General features: G+C 38.5%; 1 protein-coding gene across 2 annotated transcripts; it reads right to left on the bottom strand.

Moving 5' to 3' along the window:
• Positions 1-1,617: 1,617 nt before the first annotated feature.
• Positions 1,618-17,387, bottom strand: BZW1 (basic leucine zipper and W2 domains 1). 2 transcript variants are annotated; one of them, XM_019635740.1, is made up of 12 exons: positions 16,955-17,387; positions 15,671-15,744; positions 13,314-13,490; positions 11,958-12,052; positions 11,115-11,180; positions 9,122-9,257; positions 8,266-8,375; positions 7,944-8,114; positions 7,437-7,583; positions 6,621-6,759; positions 5,003-5,125; positions 1,618-4,135 (listed from the first exon to the last, which is right to left on the bottom strand). In XM_019635740.1, exons 2-12 carry the CDS (start codon positions 15,732-15,734, stop codon positions 4,104-4,106), a joined length of 1,260 nt encoding a protein of 419 aa, XP_019491285.1. In that variant the 5' UTR covers positions 15,735-15,744; positions 16,955-17,387; the 3' UTR covers positions 1,618-4,103. The 2 variants fall into 2 exon arrangements, with proteins under 2 accessions (XP_019491285.1, XP_019491286.1); XM_019635741.1 differs by lacking the exons at positions 11,958-12,052; positions 15,671-15,744; positions 16,955-17,387 and having other exon boundaries at positions 13,308-13,391.
• Positions 17,388-17,841: the final 454 nt, after the last annotated feature.

Below are 17,841 nucleotides of genomic sequence, written 5' to 3'. Positions count from 1 at the left end.
CATGCCAAGATCCATTACTCCTAACTAAAATGGAAATGAAGTGTGTACAGAGAAAATACTTTATTCTTAAAATGCCAGAGAATGTAGAACATCTTTTAGAATTAACAGAAGTTTCAGTCTCTAAATGGGTTACTTATTTCCCTAATAGGTTTACCTCCAGTCAACTTTTAAGCCTTCAGGATTTCAACTTTAAAAAAAGGGTTTAAACAATTTTCTTTTCAAAATGCAAATTCCCTGAAATGGAACAGCTCAATTGTATTTAACTCTGCAGCAACCCAAATTCATTATATACGTTTAATACATAGTTCCCAAAGCTGCACTAACTCGATAAACATTCTAATCATATCAGTTTAATGAGATTATCAGTCCCTCCAGATAGTCTACAAAGCAAAGGATTCAATCAATCTTTTTACCACTGTCTCCTTTAGGGCACTATAGTAGGCACAAGCAGTTGAGCTTTTAACTTAACCAAGGTTCTTATTAAGTTACTACATTGACAGTGATTGAGCATATTTGTAAAGTACCCTCATCCTTTTCTCAATTTATTAAGAGGTGTGACTATAGTCCTAGAATAAGAATAAAAGGACTGTTAAGTGCACTGGAAAATTAAAATGATTGGATTTTATATGGCTGCTAATTGCCAATAATAGGGGAGAAAAGAGTGGAGGAGAAAGGGAGTTGGGAAGCCTTTCTGATCTACACCAAGTTTCATACAATTACACATAAGATTGTGTTTAGGTACAAATTCACTGCAATTCAAGTTTTTGGACAGAAGCCAATTATAAATTATTTTGAAGTCAAAAGTATTTATCACATCTTCTAGATTCCACTTAAATAAAACCTACTGAAAAAGTTTTTATTTCTTAGCTATATTTTAAACCTTTAGACCTCAGTAGGCTGGTGAATAGATCTGTTTCTATCAATACTAGAGGACTGACACATTACATGAAAAATCATAGCAAGTAATTTTCATTTACCAGAATTCTCCAGAAATGATTAACCTACTTTACATGGCACCTGTAAGGAGCATCTGAGGAAAACTTTTACAAGGGTAATTTAGTAGCCTAAGCAATAACATACACTAAAACTTGGGCACATTACATTTAAAGCCCAATAGTTCTGCCAGTTCCTGCAAGCAGCCTATTTGAGTATGACAATGGGTTCATTGGTAAAATTTCAATACCACTTATCAGTGTTACGCCCAACAACTTTAATTAAATCACTCACCGAGAACTTTTTTGATTTTTATAAGATTAGAAAGAACCCAAATAACTGTATTTGATACACTTAAAATCAAGTAAGAATCTCTTAAAATCTCCAAAGTAAATGGGAAATACTTGTCTGATGCCTATGGTGGGCTAGGGTGTAAAGCACTTGTTAAAAGATGGTGACTGGCAGAAAACAATTTCCTTTATTTTCTAGCAATCCTGGCCAAAAAAAAAAGTTACTGCTTCAGAATTGGATCCACAAGATATATTTGCCAATTCAAATGTCTAAGTCCCCTCCTCCTTAAAAAAAGACGTATTAGGGCATGCATTCTCAGTGGGGGCAATATTACCCCCAAGTGGGACCAAAACACTCGTACTCTTTTCATGTATAAAGCACATACAATACACATACAGTATATCTATATTAAAATTTATTGGGATGCTATTAGAAAAGTCTAAAAAGGCTTCCTGGGGAAGGGCGATAATGAGCTTTGAGAAACAAGAGTTAGAAGTAGATCTCTTAGTCACATGCATTTTCTCTCACCACCATCATTATGCTATGTCAAAATATCCTGTGGCCTTTTTGGTATTTGGAGTTTTCATAAGAACAGCATAATAAGTATCTCTAGGACAATACTCCCAGAAATAATTAAGATTAGGAAACTTATCATCATCTCTAAACACACATTTAATTATGGCATCTAAGAGGAGACTTATCTTTAGAAACCGACACCAAGTTAGGAAAATCAATGAACATTTATCCAATCATAATTACAAGTACAATTTTAACATGTTTTAATTACATATTTGAGACCATAGGTTGGCACTGGCAGCTGAGTTCCAAAATAACCACTTAAAATTCAAAATGAAAATCTCCAGTCTTTTCAGAAAGCATTCCCTTTCTTTATACTGTCACAGGTGACTTACCCATTTACTGTAAATGTAGTTAGTAAACACCACTTTGTCATTATGAAAAAAAAAGCTATGATCAAAGATCATAATGTAGTTCTGGAAGACTACACACTCATTCACTATACACAGTATATAATTAAACAGGGTACGTTTTGAATGGCAGTAACATGCAATGATTTGGTTGTAGAAATGTTAATGTAGTTTCTGCTACATCAGAATTCTGTGTAGGTGTTTACAGTTTGGGAATTATAAGGATGAAAAGAGCAATTATTTAATACTTACATAGTAAAGACACTTGAATGCATAACATACAGTTACCACTGGGCATTAACATGGAATTTACAAAATATAAAAAATTAAAAAGACTGACCTATATAAACTGATAAGGATGGACTTTATTTTTTTAAAAAAAAGTCTTGAGTACTACAAATTACAAAGTAAAAGCAGATCACTATGTAGAAACCTACTGAATATATTTTGCCTGTGCATGAAAACTTTAACAATTTCACCCTATTCACAATGCTATCAGTAATAATGCTCTTCATAAGATTACTATATACCTTTCAAATTATACTACATGTTACTCCTTCCAGGTGAACTTCTAAACACCAAATTCTTGGCTCATAAAAATGGCACCTTTGAAAGGGGCAATTTTCAGTCAGTCTCTGGTGGCATTCATCATTCCAAGCTAATTTCTTTCAACAATCAACACTTTCAAAGTGTTCACTTTTAACATGAACTTTTGAACCAAAAAGGGTGATCACATTTTGTTTTCTACTGACTACATATATAGATGGGTGACAGCAAGAAAAGAAAGACATTAAAAGGCAGCCATTAAAATAAATGGATCAATTGTATAGCAGATATTTGGCTCATGGCAATGAAAGAAAAAGGCAACTAGGGTATGTTAATAGCCAGACGCTTGAGTCATTAGTGAATATGTTAAGAAAATGAAACTGATCCTATATGACCAAGTGGGAATATATCATTACCATTGTACCCCATTCTTTACATCAAATACTCTAGGCCAATAGGAAATATGAGTTATTTAGAATCCCCATTAGAACCATTGATCATTTAACATTTTCAACAATATACTGGGTTTAGTACAGTCAATTCCTTTACTCACACTATTTCATGAGTCCTTTCCTATCAATCTATAAGTGTTAAATTCATTAAATGACAAGACTTTTCTAAAGTACAGTGAAAATGCTATGAAAATAATACCCATTTGTTTTGCCTGGAAAGATACAAACTGAATGCAGAAGTTTCTCAATGGGAAAAAGCTCAACTTTCTTCTTCCCACCACTTCTGCCACATACAATTTCCCAAAGACCTCACTTCCAAGCTTCTTCTCCATGGCTTCACTAAGGAATGAAAACCAGAGAGCAAACAATTGAGCTCAAGGACATCTGGGGTTAAAAACGCAAGAAAATATTAACATGTAAGCAATGGTTCACATATTCAAGATTCATGTTAATGAATTCAATTATTGTATATGAGATTTTCATTGATGAGGAGGGCTTTGGGCATACCAAATTATCACACAAATCATTGCCTTTTGAGACTTTGGATACTTTTACAGTTTAATTTGCGAACAGAATTTTTATAACAAATTATTTTTAACCAAATCATATCTTGAAAACTGTTTATATAGAAAACCCAAGGAAAAAGTGAACTGTTCATTGTGGAAGGCCTTAAATTACATTATTACAGTAGAAAATACAGGAGGTAGAAGATAACTGAAAAGACTAATGCAACATTAGATTCAAATCTATAGCTCCTGTAGCTACTTAAAACATGGTTTTAGGAACTAAACCCAACATTTCCAGTAACCATAGAAAGTTAAAATAAAATTTGCCATGAAAGCCCTTATATCATGCTTGATATAGGGAGGTAGGAAGATGTAAGAACCAGGACACATGAGACATGACATTTTATCTACAACTCCTGTTTGCTTTACTGAGGGTGTAGTTTCAAAATTCAGTCACCTTCTTCAGCTTCAGACTCAGATTCTAGAAAAGGGGAAAAATGCAGCCAAGCATTATATAATATCAGAAACCAAAAGTTCCCATTTATAATTTTGAAGCTTTTTATTATAATTAAGGAATTTTATTCGTAAGGTCCTACTTATATGAGGGGGATATTCAAAAGTCTTCATTAATAAATCTCAAAATTCATAAATATTTACCAGACATTCTCAAATTTTTCAAATTTCCTTCTAAGAATGTTTAGGATTTTTTTTTTCCTTAAAGATTTTACTGGGGACTTGGGGGAGGGGAACAGCATTGGGGAATTGGGGGAGGGGAACAGACAAGTTGCTGTCCTTTTGTTCTTCAGTCTAGTTGTGGAGGATGTTGCTTCACTGGCCCATGTTGGTATTATCATTGCGCTCTTCCCGGGTGAGGCAGTAGCTTGCCAGCCATTGAATGGCGGCTCACGGCAGCTCACGAAAGCGCATGCCCACTGCGGGCCAGTCCCACTGCAGCCTAGGCCGTCGCCGGCGACTCATGGCAGCCCAACTCCAGGTCGAGCTGTTGTTCACCATCTTAGCTGTAGAGGGCGCAGCATCACCGGCCCACATGCGGGATCCAAACCCAGGCCCTGCTGCTCAGAGCTGGCGTCCCAAGCCAAATCTTAACCAGGGTGCCACTCGCTGGCCCTAAGAATATTTAGTATTACGGCCATCAAAATACTTCAATAATTAAAGTCTAGTTTTTCTCACCTGCCTTAAAGTACATGAGTATCTGCAGGTCTGTCATAAATGAACAAAAATCTGTACTCTAGGTACTAACTGGTATCTGAATAAAAGAAGGCAGCATGTGTGGCCACACTAAAACTACTTCTCAAGTTTACCAAACCGCATAAAGGAAAAGACTTACCTTCTTCAGCATTTTTGAGCCACTCTACAAACTTTTTCATTTGTTCAAGGAAGACACTTTTCCCTTTTGCAACATGTGCATCTTTATACCACTTCAGGATGGGCTCTTCACTCAGGACTTCAGCTATAAAGAAGAAAGAACGATCATTACATTCGGGGGGTTTTCATACACTTCTCTAACTCAGGCAGTTAGGACCCACCTAAGGTGCAAATGCCTGCATGGCAAAAAAAGACCCTACTGAAAAATTAAGTAAACGCAATTATTTTAGTTGCTTACAAAATAAATCTTTAAAACACTCTCTTAACTGGTTCTCCAACAAATTAATTTTTAAAGAAAAACAGAAAAGATGAAATGAGAGCCCTATATTAAAAAACTTTTATCAACTTGTTGCCAAGTATGAACCTACTACTAGAAAAAAACTTATTAACCCAGTGATTTTCTTCACTGAAGGCAATTTTACCCCCCTGGAGACATTTGACAATGTTTACAGACATTCTTGGTTGTTAAAAATGGGGAAAGGTGTTACTGGCATCTATTGGGCAGATGTCAGGGATGCTGTTAAACACTCTACAATGCACAGGATAGTGGCCTACAAAAGGGTTAATCTGGCCCAAAATAACAGTAATATCAATGTTGAGAAACCTTGTGATAAATTATCAGAGATATTTGATAGATAATCCATTACTTTTTTTAGTTGTTAAAATGGTAGTGACTTTATTAAAAAGAAAAAAAAAATCCATGTACTTTACAGATCCATACTGGAAAAATTAGGAATTAAATAAAGATTTCTAGGATTTGTTTCTAAATAACCTGAGTGGGAGGAAGTAAGTAGGGGTCGAGATACTTTCAAGAAACCTAACTACAAGCTGATAATCACTGAAGCATGGGGTACTTGGGAGTTTTATTACCCCATTCTTTCTTAAAACAAAACAAAAACAAAAAAAAACTGGAATGGGGGTAGACCTGTGTTCTAAGTTTAGAATATTGGAACCAACAAAATCATTTGTGAAAACTAGGTGACAGAAGTAATACATGTGCATACAAAATACAATTACTGGGATCAAGGCTGGTCTGATTTATGCAGAAAAAAGCATAATCACCAACCACAGTAAATTACTGCAATGGGCTCTCTCCCAGTAGAAGTCATATCTTTGTTAACCATTTTAGAGCAGTGGTGTTTGTTTGTTTTTTAAAATTGGAAATTATAGAAAAGGGAACAGTAACTGAAAGAGGGTTTTACAGAAGCATTTTGAACGGGTCTTGAAAGACAAGTAGAAGTCCACATTGGGTAGTAGGGTAGGGTGAAGGGGATGTCGACATCTCACAGGCCAGACGACATACAGAGATGGAGTGCGTCTGGGGAAGAGAAACGGTAGAGTACAGGAGGCGAAGTTTGAAGCTGCATTAAAAAGGCTTTAGATTTTAATTTGTAAATAAGGATTAGAAATACTTTGATGCTCATGCACTAAAAAGCACCCAATTCATCGAGACAACTCAGTCCTGTAATTAGAGTAAACTATTTTAGGGAGCTGATGTTCAGATCACTACTCATTGAAATTATTTTGAGTATTCTAGGATTTTTATTAAATGTATTCACCAAATTGAAAATTTAAATTACCTTTATAAAAAAGCACCACTATTTTCTGGAAGGCTTTCATGAAATGAATGTTGTCATAGCAATACTCCTGAATCTTCAGTAACAGAGTCAGCTCAGACTGACCTTGAGTAGTAAAGGCAGCAAGTAGAGGGCTGTATTGCTTTTGAAGGGAAGGAAAAAGAGATTTAGTTATTCATTCTGATGACCATTCATAACAAAATTCCTAAAATACAGAATATAACTCATCTTTTACAATCACTGTGAAGTATATTCTAGTTAGTGGAAATAAAAAAATAGTAAAGCAGAGAAATCTATTAAGCATCTAAGTCAAATAAGCAATACTGCATCAAGGATTCCAGAGATAGAACTGTCAGTAGAATGTTAGTATTTTGGAGGAAAAAGAAAAAAATGCTCCTATTTTCTAATATTCCCTCAAAAGCAAACACAAAATTGTTGGCTTAAGCTACTTTTAAACACGTATTTGTTTTTAACCTATGAACCAAAGAAAGCCCAAGTCAGGCTTTTAACCAAACTGGTTTTTGTTTTAGCTGAGCCATCCTGCCACCTGTTGGCAGCTCAGCTCGGGCCGGGTATCGAACTGCTGTTGCTCAGAGCTCGCACTCTTGAGTGAGCTCTTAACCAACTGAGCCACTCGGCCGGCCCTCAAGTCAGGCTTTTAAAAAGGTTACGTCAATATTAATATGTTGTCTATTTACTGGTGGGTTATCCCCAGGAACCACAGATGTTAAACCGCCCCTCTTAGAAAAGTACAGTAACAGTTCACTTATCCCCATTTAAAAGCCAGAATAATGTTTTGTCAAGGCACAGTTCTAATACCTTCAAGTGCTTGATGGCTTGCTCTGCTACAAGCTCCTCTTTTTTGTTCCATTCCACAGTGCTCATTACACTGGACCAGATTATTCCAATGACGACAGGTTCTGGGATATTGTTTTTTTTCATCTCCTCCTTGACATACAAAATTATCTGCAAAAGAATCCAAACTTAATAAAGAAATCAGTTTTGATATGTACATACTCCACACATCAAACTTAGATCTAAAAGTATAAAAACACCTTTCTGTGCAACTGTCAAATGAGCACATGTCTACCACATATAATCAGACGGTTGTTGGAACTGGGAGGACAGACCTCTAGTTCAAACCTCATTTTACACATAGGTAAACCAACCAGGAAAGGACTGAGATGGAAACAGGTCTGTAGACTTGCACCCTGCAAAATCTCCCGTGTTAACTCACTCTGAAATACTAAAGTTCCTCAAATGAGTAAACATTTTCTTTGCCAGAGACTCAGCCATATAAAGATGGTTTGAACAAAAATATCTTACATCCTTAAATGGATCACCACGGGACATCTGTTCTTGAAGTTCTTTCTGGAGTTCCTTACGAGCTCCTATGGTTTGCTGATTCCGAACATATTCTGAAAGCTCCTTCAAGCCTGCCTCAGTAAAATACTTGGTGAAGTGTTCAACACTTTGTTTATTGGCAGGAAAAAGTTCCTGAAAGGAGAATTTAATCTGGTTAAATGGTCTTTCAAATCAGATTAACAAAAATACTTTCCCTCTTTTCACAGATTAAAAATAACCAAGTTCCCTTATTACACTTTCCTTAAGTCCGAGAATGGAAAAAGGAATGAAAGAAGTTACAAACCATCAGTCTGTTGTCCATGCTGACTTTCCGAAGACTTGAAGCTACTGCATTGATATCTTTTTCATTTATCCATGATTTAAAGAGCTTTACAGCAAAAGCTGCTGAAACCCCTGTAGAAGAAAAGAGCACACTTAACAGAAGTTCCTTCCTGGATTTCAACCACTGCATCTATTTCCTCCCTGCATAGTTCAACCACACGGGATTACTCACTTTATCTGTACACTTAACCCCTGAACTTCCTCTGTCACTGCTTACCATTTCCCTCCAATTTCTGTTCCTCCATTTGCTAGTTGTATATTCTTAGTCAAGTTACTTAAACTGCTTTCTAATATGCAAAAGGAGGGTAACAGTCCTTACACTTGACAGGGGTGTTGTGAGAATGAAAATAAGGCATGCTAAATACTCAGTACTCTAAGTAGTAAAAAGTTACCTTTTTTACTACTGTAAAGAATAATTTAACTATGAAAATCATAACAAGGAAATTATTTTCCTTTTCAGCTTGACATTTTCCCCAATGTCACTTTTCTCTATTAAAGATATCCCCAAGTCTCCCAATTGGAATTAATCTCTTTCTGGGTTACCATGGAATTTTTTTACTTTATAGTCACATTGAGTCTGAACCCTGAATATTTGCTATATGCCTAAAGAAAGCAATTACCCCTGGATGCCAAAAGTATACATTAAACTTCTAATGAATTTAAATGAACCTATTAAATTTAAGGATAGTTAAAAAGCCTCCTACACAAGTCAAATCTAGACAAACTATAGTCTAACTTTTCTATCAGTTCACCTTTCATGCTCTTATTCACCCCACCCTCAGCCAACTAAAGACCATCCTTTACTAAAGGTTTATTACCTTCTTTAACCAAATTCTCATTATAAAGGCTATTAAGAATGGATGCATTAAGTGTTCCATTAGCCAGAAGAACACCAGTCAACATAGCCAGCTTGTTCCTCTCCGACTCTGAAAAACCCTTTAAGAACAGCAGCAGCTATAAAAATAAATAGTTAAGAGTTAAAAGAGCAATTGCATTATATAAAGAGAAGCAGTAAAATATACTATATTGGTTAAAAGTGTGGGCTCTGGGGTGCCATCCAAGTTTGTATCTCAGTTTCAATACTCACTAGCTGAACAATCTCAGGCAAGTTAACCTCTGTCCCTCAGTTTCCACACATATAATACATGGATAATAAAACTTGTCTCACAGGGTGTTTTTGTGAATATTAAATGAGTTAATAATTAGAATAGGGCCTGATGGTTCATGTTACCATAAACATTACCAGATTTTCTGTGCACCTATGTATAGAATATCTAAGACTCAAAATGCAAGTATGGTAAATTTCTTTTTCACTGTATTTAGCTCTGATCCTCTTACATTCTATTTTTTTAAACAAACCCCACTTTTATTTTTACGGTTTTCTGACACTTGTTCAGACAAAGAACTAAAGAACTGTGTACAGCAAATTCAACTAAATGATTTACCCCAAAACTATATTTCAAAGACAGCCTAAATATTTTAAATGATCAAATCTAAACAGTATGGCCATTTCACAAAAAATTAAAAATACAACTACCATATGACCCAGTAATACCACTTCTGGGTATTTATCTCAAGAAATTCAAAACACTAATTCAAAACGATACATGCATCTCTGTTCATTGCAACATTATTTACAATAGCTAAGATATGGAAGCAACCTAAGTGGCCATCAATAAGACAAATGGATAAAGAAGGTGTGGTACACTGATGTTCACTGCAGCATTCTTCATGGTGGCCAAAACATGAAAACCACCAAAATGTCATTTGATAGGTGATTATATAAACAAGATGTGGTATATATATAAACAAGGAATATTACTCAGCCATAAGAAAATATGAAAAAATACTGCCATTTGTGACAACGTGGATGGATCTTGAGATTATCATGCTAAGCAAAGTCAGACAGAAAAAGTCAAGAACCATGACTTCACTCATATGTGCGATATAAAACTGAAAGCAGCAAACAAATAAGACAAACAAAAATTCACAGACACAGACAACAGTTTAGTGGTTACCAGAGAATAAGGGGTGAGGGAGTGGCAGAAGAGGGTAAAAGGGATCAAATATATGGTGATGGAAGAAGTGACTCTGGGTGGTGAACACACAATGCAGTCTATAGATGATGTATTACAGAAATGTACACTTGAAGCCTATATAATTTTACTAACCAATGTCACCTCAATAAATGAAAAAAAGAGACAAAGGAAGGGAGGGAGGGAAGGAAGGAGATGTGGTACATATAGATAATGGAATATTACTCAACAACAACAACAAAAAGAATGAAATCCTAACATTTGTACAATATGGGTGGACCTAGAGGATATTATGCTAAGTGAAGTAAGTCAGACAGAGAGAGACAAATACCATATGATTTTACTTATACGTGGAATCTAAAAAACAAAATAAATGAACAAACAAAGCAGAAACAAACTTAGAGAACAAATTGATGGTTGCCAGATGGGAGGGGGGTTGAGAGGATGGGTGAAAAAAGGGAAGTGATTAAGAAGTACAAATTGGCAGTTACACAACAGTCATGGGGATGTAAAGTACAGCATAGGGGATATAACACTATTGTAATAACTATGTATGGTGCCAGGTGGTACTAGACTTATCAGGGGAATCACTCTGTAGATTATATAAATGTCTAATCACTATGCTATACGCCTGAAACTAATATAATATTGAATGTCAACTGTAATTGAAAAATAAAAAATTTAAAATTATCTAAAATTGGTGGCAGAATTAGGATTTAACCCTCCCTGCTTTGACCTCAACCTTTTATTCTCCACAAAACATTGCTCCTCATACCTTTTTTACTTCATCTTCAAAACCTTTCTCCAGGTATTTGTAGCGCCTGATTAACTTGTTAAAAACCTATGAATAGTAAAGGAATTTAATTACTTCATATGTAAAGATACAGATTCCTAAAAAAGGATCTAGGTCAGGATCACTGAGATCTCTCATATAGTATCTCTAGAACAGGAAAGAAGTGAATCTTCCACTAGACATAATTGTTTACAAGCTGTTTTAACCAGCTTGGGAAGAGTCTGTCAACTTCCAAACCCCTCAATAGAATTTTATTGACAAATATTAAAGCAAAAACTAATTATTGCTCAAATACAAGTCATTTATCCATTTGTCGGATATTAACAGAATAAGATCATAAAATATAGTTCTACTTTCCTAATAACATAGGTAACAATATCTAGGTTAGGTGCACTTGAAGAATTCTTTGCTTACAGAAATGTGAACATAACTGTGTGAAACCTTCAAATGAGATTTTGATTGGTAAGTTAATCTGCCTAGAACTCATTCACCTATTAAAACGTTATATGCAGAAGAACTCAATGATGGAAATCACGAAAGGGAACTGATTTTCCTTTTCGGCTTGACATTTTTTTCTTAAAAATGGATTAATTTCAAAGGAACAAACAGGAAAAAAAGAGCAAATCCAATCTTTTCTTTTTACTTTGTTTTCCTCAACACAGTTGAGGTTTCTAATTCATAATATTGCACCAAGAACATCATCTCTAAACCTTCAGTTCAAATTCCTCCAATCTTCTACCTGCAACTTCTTAAAAGTAGACTATTCCTTAAATATTAGTCAGGTCGATAGTAGCTAACTGAAATAAATATGTCAAGTTTCATTACCTGAGCAAATGCTTGCATGGTCTCTAAGTCTTCTTGTGCTGCGAACACACAGACATCTGTACGCATCATGTCATCTGCCAGTGTACCACCTGGGGCTAAAGCATATTTTACAAAAAATTTGCAGTGAACATCATTTAAAATTAATAATCTTTCAATCTTATTTTCTGTGAGGATTCTCATAAAATAAAGTTAAAAATTCTAAGAGATAATTTAAAAGCAAAGTCAATTTCTCAGCAGGAACATGGCTAGTAGGTTCAACATATGTGAATAAAGTGATACAGTTTAAAGGAATAAAATAACTCACTTTAGCAACTCAATAAAACTCGATACATTAACTATTCAATCAATAGTGTTAAATCTGTCACTGAAGTGGAGGTGTTCAGAGTTGGTTTTGATATATAGCTTGCCACATAGAAAACAAAACAACCCTTCAAGTGTCCAAAGAGGCTCGGGTATAAAAATCCACGTTAGAGACTTATCTTTTAGATACATTTGTAAGTATGGGTAAAATGATGTCTGATGTATACTTTAAAATACAGAGGAGGGGAATGAAGTTTGTAGGGGCACAGACAAAGATTCTTAATTACTGTTGAAGTTGGGTAACAGATCATTCATTATACCATTCTCTCTAGGGTATATTTGAAAATTTCCTTAGTAAATGTTTTAAAAAGGATTTTAAAAACAGGCTTATTGATAACAGGATTATGAAATAGATATCTTGCATATTTCTTACTACAAACTGGTAATACAATGAAAGAAATACTCATTCGACTATGCATTAGAATGTATGAACATAGGTTCCTGGTTCCACCACTGAGCAATTGTTTGCATGCAAATTACTGAAGCCTTTCTAAGTCTCCATTCTGCATGTATACAAATGGAATTCTGATTCTATTAGCTTGGCTGTGAGGGTCAGTACAATATTACTATCATCATTTGAAGGTACATAACTAAGTAGCACATTCTGTTAAGATATCCTGACCTGTTGATGGTGGAAGGAAGAGTAAGTAAGAGCAGCACCGTGCAACACAGAAATATATGAGCCACATAATGTAATTTCAAATCTTCTACTAGCCATATTAAAAATACAGGGTGAAATTAATTTTAATATATTTTAACCCAACATATCAAAATATTATGCTTTTAACATTTCAGTATTCAAAATATTATTGTGATGTCTTACATTTCTTCTATGTCTTTAAAACCCAATGTGTATTTTATACTTATAGCACATCTCAATTTGGATGAGCCACATTTCCAAGTGATTTATAGCTGCATATATCTCAAATAGTTCATATTCTGGATTCTAACAGTCTTCTCCAAACAGCACACTTCCCACAACACCCAGACACTTACCCAGCATTCCGCCGGCCACCAGAATGTCAAAGAGTGTTTCTGCATATCGGCGGTAATCAAGTTTTGCTCCAGAAGCATCAAGAAACTTTGCTACTGCTTCCAAATCAGTACCAGTTTCAGTTAAGCCTTGAATAATACAGTCTTGAAACTGAGTAGGGTCAAACCTCTCTTTTTCATCTGAAAGGGAAAACCCCCAAAACGGTCAGTTTTAAAAGACTTACCAAAATACCAAGAAACCACCATCTTATGAAGTTATAACTACTGGGTAAGTTAAGCACATTCATCATAATTTCATTTATTTCAATAGCTTGAAAAAACAAACACAAGCTAGATTACCCGAGACTTGGAACACTTAGCAAATACAACAGAAGACTAAACACACATCATTTGCAAGTTTCCCCTCTGCTAGTGTAAAGTAGGATTGCCTAGTCACAAGAATTGTACAGCTTTTCTTCCACTATTTTTTCACGTAAGTCTTGTAAGTGAGCTAAATAAGCTAGTGTGTTCCTACCGCCAGGAGATAATTTCTATCTGGAATACTCTTCCACTGTCTCTGGGCTTTTCTGAAATTTAGGACATCCTCTAAACCTCAGGTCAATTTTATTCCTGAATGAAATTTTGTCCAAACACTGGAGCTCTTGAGTCTTTTCTTTTTTCTTGGTTTCAGGTGTGCAAAACAATGTAATAGACGATAACCCTCCTCCCCCATGGATTCTTTTCTTTAAATGACCATAACACTTTGCATGATTTTTTTTTTTAAATCACTCCTTTGGTACTATTAAGATCATCTTTAGAAAGTACATTCATTGGGTATCCAATATATGACAGAAACTGCAGCAGGTGCCTTGCTTCGATCCTTATAACAACTGTGTGAGGTAATTTTTTTGTCCCCATTATTTAGAAGGAAAATTGAAAGCCAGGGAAATTAGACAGACTGTATTGTGTATTGTGTAGTAGCTAAGATCAAGGGCTCTGGAGCCAAACTGCCTGATCCAAATCCTGGTCACCATTTAACTGTCTGAGCAACCAGTCTCATTCTTTATGCATGAATTTTCCTATTGTAAAATGGTGATTAAGAGTAGTACCTATTGCACATAGATGTTCTTAAATGATATAATCAGAACAGTGCCCTGGGTACATACATAGCTTTTGAGTTGCCATCACACACACTATGATAGAGTTTGATTTCTCTATCTAGGTTAGATGCTATCTTAATTTTCACACAGCACTAGGATGACCAACTCCTCCCTGCTGCCCAGGACTTTCTTGTTTTGGGCACTGAAAGGCCTATGTCCTGGGAACTCTCTTCAGCCCCAGATAAGTTGGGGACTGAAGACCCCATCAAGATCTACTCAAGACCCAATCATCAAGAATTAGGAGGGCATGAGTGATCTCAATCTGGAAGCAGGATGTGCTATCTCTTCCTGATGCTAACAATAAAATTACTTGATACTATATTTATATTAAGGTGATGCCAGTAATACACATACTCAATTCAAGAGGATAGAGACTTCCCCCCCATTACTGCTAAATTGCTCTGGTTTCCAACTTCTGTTCCTCTTCTTGAGAAAATCTACAGGCTTAAATGTAAATGAATCTGCAAAGACTAGCATCAAATCACTCTGGTCTCCCAACTACAAGGTGACAGACTATAGAGATAACAAAAGATTCTATAACATATATCTCAAAGTGTCTCTACTCAGGGTAGAAAAACACAGTTTGTAAACAGTAGCTGACCCAGTTTTCTCTATCTCCTTAAAATCTCCTGTAAGATAAGGTCAGTAAGTACTTTTGAGCAATAACATAGAAAAGTTTTGGGAAAAATATCAAGCCAAATACAAAATACATCTGAGACCACATCTTATTTAACTTTGTATCACTAGTGCAGTGCCTTGCTACAGAATTCAATATTCATCTAAGTGCCTGCTGCTAATACAGAGAAGTAGTTCATAAAATTCCAACACTTTTCTTACTAAGCCTGTGAGAAATATTTCATTTCAAAAATTACAATGTTTCATAATTAACATTCATGGGTAAAGTTTGCTTTTTCTCTCACAAACCTTCAATTTGGGTGAAATCAGTGATCACATTAGGAGCTCTCTTTTTATAAATTAACCTTTTCTCTCAGGCAAAAACTTGCTTAAATAAAATTTACTGAAAATGCAGCCCATGCTTAAAAAAATACTTAGAAATATTAAGGGTGTATCTGAAACAGTAGTCAACAAGAAATTCAAATTCCTTCCTGATATTTTCTCTTAAAAGTTTTAATACTGAGCAATTGCCAGCCAGAGGATTCAAGATGTAACAGTTATTCTGGAGATCTGAAGAGAGATGTTACTAAGACATAAATTATTTACCTCTTTTTCTGGTTTTAAAACGCTGGCCTGATAGCGTTGGCTTTTGCTGCTTTTGATTATTCATAAAAGACACCCTAGGAAAAGAAACATAAGGCCTTAAAATATCAGTGCTGTAACATTCATTTTAAAAACAAAGCATCAAACCTTGGTCTAGTCACATATAAATGACACTGAACACACCCTATCAGCCTGACAATACACATGGGCAGGAAAAAATGATTACCTTCACTTGAGTTAAATATTCAAAACCTGCATTCCTCCCCACGAGAAACCCTTTCAAGATGTATTGTGAAGTACAGTTTCGGGTGACTTGACAGCGCCAGCGACCGGTGGCAAACCACCCATCATAGACAACTGTGGGGTCTCTTCCTCGTTCCTCTTTCAATTCGCCAACATCTTGCACTACTTCTAAGCACCACAGCAGGCTGGCAGAGATCACCACCACAGCCACACATGCATGTCGTTTTTAAGACACTGTCACACATGCATGTCGTTTTTAAGACACTGTCAAAAGGCGAATCCCTTCTTCTGAACTGCCTGGTTGTGACCCCCACCCTACCCTCGAGTCGTGCGGGTGACCGCAGCGGCCGCTTCGCTCCTCCCGCCTGCAAACGGAACTGACAGCAGGCCTAGCCTCCCGTGCCCCACGGCCTACAGCCCCGGCCTGCTCCGAGGGCACGTGCCTCCCGCACCGGCGACAGCCCGCCCGCCCCCGCCGCCCAGGAGCCCCCGATCGAGGCAGGGCGCCGCGGGAGCTGCTCCTCGCCCCTCCTTCACTGACCCCGTCGCCGGCGGTGGCGGCCGCCGCAACGAGCGGACCACGGGATCCGAGGCGCTTCGCGCCGGGGGCCCCGCCGCCCCGTACATCCGCCCGCCTTCCAGCGAAGACAGCGGCGGTGGAGGCGGCCGCAGCGGTGGTGGCGGCCCCGCCGCCCCGCCCGCCGGAACCCCCCACGCGTACATCACCCAACAGAGGCCACGGCGGCTTTGTTACCCAGGCCGGGCAGGGCCGCGGGCGGGCAGGTCTCGGCCACTGCCCCCGCCTGTCGCCGCGGCGCACCCCGGGGCCCCACGCCCCGGCCCGGGCCACCGCCCCTCGGTCTCCCTCCAGAAGCTGCGGCCCTGGCCCTACAATCCAGGCTCCGGACCTGGCTCGGCCTCATGCGGCGGCCTCTCCTCGGGCCCATCCCGGCCGGGCCGCCCAGGACCGGCCGCCCCCCCCCTCCGCCGCCCGCAGACGAGGGGCCGCCACCTCGGCCGAGAGGCGCGGGCGCCGCGCCTCACCGAATTTAAGGCGAAGAGAAAAGAGCCAGAAATCCCCGATGCGGCGACAACTGCGGCGGTCTCTCCTCTATGGCCGGAACTAACGCGAGCAAGAGGAGGAGGGAAGCGGAGCCACCGCCGCCCCGGCGCATATCCTATCGCGAGACTTCTCCCGCTGGCGCCCTGCCCAGCCGCTCCCGGATCGTGGCCCTGCGCCTCCGCCTTCTCCATGCCTTCTGGCTCAGGATGGGAACGTAGGGGAAGGGAGGAAGGAAGGTTTCCAGCCCTTCTTTAGTTCCTGATTGAGGGCCAGGCTTCCCGGACACGGATCCTCGACTGGCCTATCATTCTTTCGCCGCCTCGTTTTCCGGCCTCTTAGCACGTGGAGGGGCTAAGAAACGAAAGGCGCCTCTCGCCCCCGCCAGCCTCGAGGACGTTGGACACGTCGGCCCCGGTCCCTTCCCCATCGACTCCCTCCTCTTGCGCCGGAAGTGGAAGCTAGAGGGCGGGGTGGGGAGGAGGGATGCTCGCGGCCTTCAGTGGGTCAAAGCTGAGTTTGGGGAAGGGGACCCCGCCTCTCCTGGCCTTTCTTCCGGGCTGGGTTGGTAGAACTCGCCCAGACTATGTCCAGAGCGTGGCGACGTTGCGGTGCTGGCTAGGTGGGGTCGTGCACTCCTCTCTTAGGAGCGAGGAAGATCCAGATAGAGGGTTCAGGAGGAAATTCTGCCCTCCAACCGTGGCCACCACTCCTTGCAGCGGTTGCTGTCTTTCCTGAGTATGGCGGTTGTGGGACCTTGGAGAACATCAGAATCCCATGGAGAACTTTTAAAAACACTCATTGCGGGGCCTCACCCGCAGAGATTAATGAAGATCTGGCTTGGGATTCAAAAATCAGCATTGCTAACAAG

This window comes from Hipposideros armiger, unplaced genomic scaffold, assembly GCF_001890085.2.
Source record: "Hipposideros armiger isolate ML-2016 unplaced genomic scaffold, ASM189008v1 scaffold_23, whole genome shotgun sequence".
NCBI lineage: Eukaryota > Metazoa > Chordata > Mammalia > Chiroptera > Hipposideridae > Hipposideros > Hipposideros armiger.
This window is presented reverse-complemented; position numbering and strand designations above follow the sequence as displayed.

Excerpts from the sequence above, each read along its gene's own strand:
- BZW1 (XM_019635740.1), bottom strand. The coding sequence starts at position 15,734 with ATGAATAATCAAAAGCAGCAAAAGCCAACGCTATCAGGCCAGCGTTTT. Across the intron at positions 8,376-9,121 it reads TGAGAATTTGGTTAAAGAAG|GGGTTTCAGCAGCTTTTGCT; the intron begins GTAATAAACCTT and ends TTTCTTCTACAG. Across the intron at positions 7,584-7,943 it reads GTGGTGATCCATTTAAGGAT|ATAATTTTGTATGTCAAGGA; the intron begins GTAAGATATTTT and ends ATTCTTTTGCAG.